The 6,317-nt window shown below is 42.9% G+C and overlaps 1 protein-coding gene and 1 pseudogene across 1 annotated transcript; one reads left to right on the top strand and one right to left on the bottom strand.

Annotated features, from left to right (window-relative positions):
• Positions 1–1,545: 1,545 nt before the first annotated feature.
• On the top strand, positions 1,546–4,105 carry si:dkey-219e21.4 (uncharacterized). Its single transcript, XM_052459362.1, has 6 exons — positions 1,546–1,706; positions 2,256–2,494; positions 2,756–2,851; positions 3,158–3,391; positions 3,486–3,505; positions 3,641–4,105. Exons 2-6 carry the CDS (start codon positions 2,258–2,260, stop codon positions 3,954–3,956), a joined length of 903 nt encoding a protein of 300 aa, XP_052315322.1. The 5' UTR covers positions 1,546–1,706; positions 2,256–2,257; the 3' UTR covers positions 3,957–4,105.
• On the bottom strand, positions 4,060–5,757 carry LOC118392689 (rRNA N6-adenosine-methyltransferase ZCCHC4-like; annotated as a pseudogene).
• Between the last annotated feature and the right edge of the window lie 560 nt (positions 5,758–6,317).

Below are 6,317 nucleotides of genomic sequence, written 5' to 3'. Positions count from 1 at the left end.
CCACACTGTTCTCTGGAGAAACACACACACACACACACACACACAAATAATAATAAATAAATAATAAAATAAACGTACTTATAAATATCTGGGAACATCTATGTCAATGTTTTGAATTGGAAAATGCATTATGTTTTTAATAATTAATCCAATCGATTGGCATTTCTTTTATTTCATTAGCGGAGACAAATTAGTTAAATGAAACGCTAACTGGAGGTCTGCAGTTTCCTCTACGTTTCTGAGATTTGTGGGAAACTGTGGGCCAGAGGCTTCACCAGGCCCCCAAATGGAGGGTCAGACAGCATGATCACTTTCTCCCCATTTTCCCCTCACTGAGGAAGGCTTGGACGCCCCGCTCGCTGCCTGTCTAAAGACATTACATGGAACTCAATACTCATAAAAAGAAAAAAGAAAAAAGGATCAAGCCTTTGGATTAAGGAATTTCAAGACAATCATGAGGTTTAAACTTTAACCTCTCCTCTAAAGAAGTGGTGGTTGAACATGTTGAATTTCAAGACAATCATGAGGTTTAAACTTTAACCTCTCCTCTAAAGAAGTGGTGGTTGAACATGTTGAATTTCAAGACAATCATGAGGTTTAAACTTTAACCTCTCCTCTAAAGAAGTGGTGGTTGAACATGTTGAATTTCAAGACAATCATGAGGTTTAAACTTTAACCTCTCCTCTAAAGAAGTGGTGGTTGAACATGTTGAATTTCAAGACAATCATGAGGTTTAAACTTGAACCTCTCCTCTAAAGAAGTGGTGGTTGAACATGTTGAATTTCAAGACAATCATGAGGTTTAAACTTTAACCTCTCCTCTAAAGAAGTGGTGGTTGAACATGTTGAATTTCAAGACAATCATGAGGTTTAAACTTTAACCTCTCCTCTAAAGAAGTGGTGGTTGAACATGTTGAATTTCAAGACAATCATGAGGTTTAAACTTTAACCTCTCCTCTAAAGAAGTGGTGGTTGAACATGTTGAATTTCAAGACAATCATGAGGTTTAAACTTTAACCTCTCCTCTAAAGAAGTGGTGGTTGAACATGTTGAATTTCAAGACAATCATGAGGTTTAAACTTTAACCTCTCCTCTAAAGAAGTGGTGGTTGAACATGTTGAATTTCAAGACAATCATGAGGTTTAAACTTTAACCTCTCCTCTAAAGAAGTGGTGGTTGAACATGTTGAATTTCAAGACAATCATGAGGTTTAAACTTTAACCTCTCCTCTAAAGAAGTGGTGGTTGAACATGTTGAATTTCAAGACAATCATGAGGTTTAAACTTTAACCTCTCCTCTAAAGAAGTGGTGGTTGAACATGTTGCAATGACATAACTTGTCATAAAACTAAGCCTATCTGGAACAGACAAAAACAAGATTTCCACATGACATCTGCTAGTGCTTTCATTAAATCCTTAATTCTGTGTAACGTAGGATCACTATGAGCCTGGAGGATTAGGGTGGGACCGTCACGGCAGCTGGCCTCCTCCTGTACTTAACAGGAAGTCCACTGGTTTGTATGGGTGTGATCTATACATTTCCAATCTTGGCAAGATAATCACTGAAAGGGCACTTGAGCAACAGTAAGACTCACTCACACAAACACACAGGACTCAGCTTGTTACTCGACACCACACCCTTGCTGGTGTTCAGTCTGACACATTCCTTGCAGACACGCACAGAGAACGGATGAGACATAGGAACAGAGTGAGTATAAACATACATACAGCTCATAAACATACATTTGGCTATACCAATATTGATTAGTTTGGGATTGTCGGGCACAGAACTCATTTCCTTAAAGCTGCAGGAGTGTTTATGATTAAATAACAGAAGGCATTGGTAAACTTGAGTCAAGAATTCCGTTCAATGTAATGCATTGAGCTATATGATGCATGAATCCATTCTGCTATCCTGCAATTAGCCTAGCTACCCTGCTAAATATTTATTTGACTAAGTTGTAGCAGTACCTGTATTTTGAAAACTTTTGACTAAGTTGTGCAAGGGTTTATCATAATGGAGCCTGGAGAGAGTCTCAACAGACAAGCCTCTCGAGACTGCAGCATACCAGCCTCTTAAAACCAGAGGAACGAGCTCGCTTACGAAATACAATCACACAGCCATCACATCTGTGAGATTCAATTCTGAATTCACCTCCAAATGTCAACCACATCTTGAATGAAGGAGATTATCAAAGCCCAGTGCTAGGGAATAGATTCAAGTGTGTCGAAGTTGATGTGACTACCACTTTCTTAGCGATGGCAGATAAGGACCTAAGAACCGATGACCAGAGACTGGAAGTGTCCCCTGGCTCTTTGCTCTCAGTCCAGAGTGGTGCTCTGGATCCCCTTGTAGAATATCAGGCAGTGCTACAGGATGGCACTCTCTCACTGGTCCCCCTCGACAGTCACGCTACTGGAGAGGGGGTGGTTCAGCCGTACCCTCGCTCCCCAAAGCTGCTCCGCAAGGTGGCTGCATCCAGACATCTCTCTGAGGTAAATGTTATGATAGTAACCGCTACTCGTCCTGTTACCAATGATTCCCTGGTGGTAAAATGTCTAGTATTTCACCTTTATTTAAACAAGACTGTCTCATTTGCACTAGCTATTTGGAAACCAATCGATTCAAAATCAATCGTCATAAGCAGTGACTGAGAATCAATCTATTCAGAAGCAATTCTCATTTGCAGTAATTGAGAAAACCATCAATGAGAGTTTCACTCTGTGTTGTCTTCTCAAACCCCATCTGTGCTGTAGGAGCAGCTGTCTAGACGCCTGGAGGAACTGCAGTCAGAAAGAACCAGAACTAAGGCCCACATTCAATCTCTGAAGAAACGCAAGGCTGATCTCTCTGTGAGTACAACACTGCCTCCCTATGGTCCATAAGTGCCACTGCAGCCAAGGGCAACACAACCCATAGAAAATTCACTCCATATTTCCTAACCTTGCATTGGTAACGTAGACTAGCTGAAATAATGGATTAGAATGAGAGACTTGTTTTTTCTTACTCATAACACATCAAGTTCCCTAGGGCTGGTGCCAGTCTTCTAAATCATTTGTCATTGTCATGGCGAATGACATAGAAGTTGGCTCAGAAACAGACTTGCATCTAAGCTATGGGTTCCCCTTAACTTCACAATTTCCTCACCTCTCATGAAGAGGAGCACAGAGGTGATGAAGCACCAGGTGAGGGAGAGGGTCGAGGGCATGAGGGCCGCCCTGCAGAGAGACCAGCAGGCCATGATGGACTCTCTGGAGTTGGACCGCATAGAGACGAGCGCCAGACTAGACCATGTCCTGAAGGGCTGGGACCAACACCTAGGACAGGTCCAGAGGAGCATCACCACTACCCAGAAATCCCTGGGGCAGACTTGGACAGGGGGAGATAAACAGGTCTGATTTTAGATACTTCAGATTAACCACATGTCGGCTAACAGGAGTATCAGTGTTATGCCATTTCAACAAATCTGTGTACTCCGTTTTACAGAATCTTCCTGACAATCTCAGGTAAAAACAAATATAAAACAATACTCTAACTTCTCTCATTTGCTTGAGATGTTATGACTAGGCGTTTTTAAATGAAAATGTATAGGAACTCTGGGATTGGGATAAGACCATGTGGAACTGTCTGTCCCCCTGTAGCCATAAGAAGCCCGATGCTTCCGAAGCAGAGATCCGGCTGAACGAAGAGAGGTTTGAGAAGCTTCTGAAAACCCTACGCTCCTTCTACGAGCACTACGAGAAGGGAAAGCTGGCATTCTACGATGCCGAGACTATGAAGGTCCTGCAGGAGTTCTCTGCAGCCCTGACGACCGTGTTTGATAGGGTGCATCATCAGTTCACTGAGCCCCTGTACCCTGCGTTCTGCTTCCTAAGACCATCAGAGGGACAGGTGTGGCCCAGCCATATGGAGATACGGGACATCAACACTCCCATAGCGATCCATAAATGTCAATAAGCATTGTTCGATACACACAGTCATGTCCTATTCAAAGTGTGTGCTCTACTCTCAACTCATTTCTATGCTGGTTTTGTTCACTCATAACAAATGTTCATCTGAACAATGCATTGTGTGACCTTGTCAAATAAAACTGACCATGAAGTTTACAGCCAGTAGCAGACTTTTCATGGGGTCACCTTTACCTTCCTGGTTTCTTAGCTTGATTAGCTCATGGAGTCTGGAAGAAACAGTGAAATAAACAATCACACATATTAACAATCAATCCCGGAAACACTTAACATTGTAATATAGAACGTCTGTACTTATAATTATTGGCTATGATGCTTTTGATGGATATATTTAAAAACACAACAAGACGAATCACAACAACTCGAAGAGCGTAACAAAGCACTTGAATCTAACCTAAAACACCAGATCATGATCAGTAGGCACGAAATGGAAGAAAACACTCTGGAAAGGCATGAAGCAGGAGGTACTATGTGGACCTATCTTGCAAAACATTTGACCCTAATTAACATGACCCCTGTTTAAACAACACCACAGACAGGAAGTCCAAATCAAAGCCCTCACCTGGGCGTCCCGACATAGCGAACCTTCCTGTAGCCCCGATTGGCAATGTTATCCAACAGGAAGTGACAGCTGTGGTCAGCGAACAGGTACTGGGTGTTACTCTTCTTGTTCTCCAAGGGTTTCAGCATCAGACTGGGCCTGCTCAGCCGGGCCTCTTGTGATGTCATCAGCCTGCGACATCTTGTGAAGGGCGTGGCCTTCCCATTCTCCTGTTAGGAAGAGGAGCTGACAGTCCAGGCAGAACTTCATTCCCGGGGGGAAGAGCGAGGAACTTTTAAAACCTGGATTGGAAGAAAGAAACAAAACAACCATTGTTTTAATTGGAAGAACATTATGTAGAGGTGGTGCGAAGAACTATCAAGTGAAATACTCATTATATGATCTGTCTGGCAACTTATCAAAGGTACTTAAGAGCTTTTTTATTTAACATTTATTTAACTAGGCAAGTCAAATTCTCATTTAACAATGACGGCCTAGCCCGGCCAAACCCTCCCCTAAACCGGACGACGCTGGGCCAATTGTTCGCCGCCCTATGGGACTTCCAATCACGGCCGGTTGTGATACAGCCCGGGGTCGAACCAGGGTCTGTACTGATGCCTCTAGCACTGAGTTGCAGTGCCTTAGACCGCTGCGACACTTGGGAGCTTACAGTAGGACTGTTATCCACGGAACTATACTGTTCCACCTCTAACATGGAACGGAATAGTTCCGATGATAGAGTCCCACTACACGTCTGGACAGGTGTAGGATATTTACCTGGAGCAGTACTCCTGATGGGTGGAAGTTGGCATCTTTGACCGGTTCACCTCCTCTTGGGCCCTAAGCCTGGCCTCAGACACCTACAACACAAACAGACATGTCACACGCCTGGTGAAAACAAGGGAGTGTAGTTAGCTACTCTATATGTGCACAAACAAGGACTTTCCAGAAGGCAGAGGCATTAATTAGGCTTCCATCAAAGGAATTGTAGGCGTCAACTTATTTGGTTGTTGTGTTGTCTATAGTTTGTCTTTCTTTGTATAGTACACTTAATTTGTATAGAGGGCAATATATGTTGGGTGACTGGTCATGTCAAAGGTGAACAGGAAGTTGGGATGCACAGGCAGCGATGGAAGAGGAAGCGAGACAACCCAATATCTGTTTTTTTTCTTCTCCCGGGTTCAATGAAAGTCAACTGGAGAATCTCAATTGCATAGTCCTCGCATCTTCTCTCCTTCTCAAAACCCATTGGATGAAAAAGCTAGAGGTCCTCCCCCTCTGACCTCAAAGAGATTTTGAGAAGGAGGCGATGAGAGGACCTGAGGAGTATGCAAATTAGATTATCCTATTGAACTAAGTAGACCAGACCCAGCAGCTTTTGCATTGGTGTCTATGGGAGACACTCAGTTAAGTAGGCCGGAACTGACTTTCTTTTTTACATTTTATTTACGGTAAAAGGCCTGAGTTAACGATCTTAACGTATCTACCAACTTAAGCACAGATATGGAGAGCATACAGTCAAGAGAACAGCTATGCATTTCAGAAACTGTGATAAAGCTCTTACCATTAACACATTGGAACTATGATATGCGCCTACTGTAATTACATCTGGCTGTATGGAAATGTTGTTAGCTACATGTTTATATGTGCTGCTAATAAATGGACACAATCGGTTTGTTTTACACGCGTTTGTGAACATTTCCAATCCCACCTGTGCTAGAGTGCCCATCACGGGAACGGTCTATATATTAGGCCCACTATATTTGCCAGGGGATACAAAAAGATAACTCGCTTACCTTTTCATCTTCC

This window comes from Oncorhynchus keta, chromosome 13 (genome assembly GCF_023373465.1).
Source record: "Oncorhynchus keta strain PuntledgeMale-10-30-2019 chromosome 13, Oket_V2, whole genome shotgun sequence".
NCBI lineage: Eukaryota > Metazoa > Chordata > Actinopteri > Salmoniformes > Salmonidae > Oncorhynchus > Oncorhynchus keta.
The sequence above is the reverse complement of the archived record's forward strand: the minus strand, read 5'-3'. Positions and strand labels throughout refer to the sequence as shown.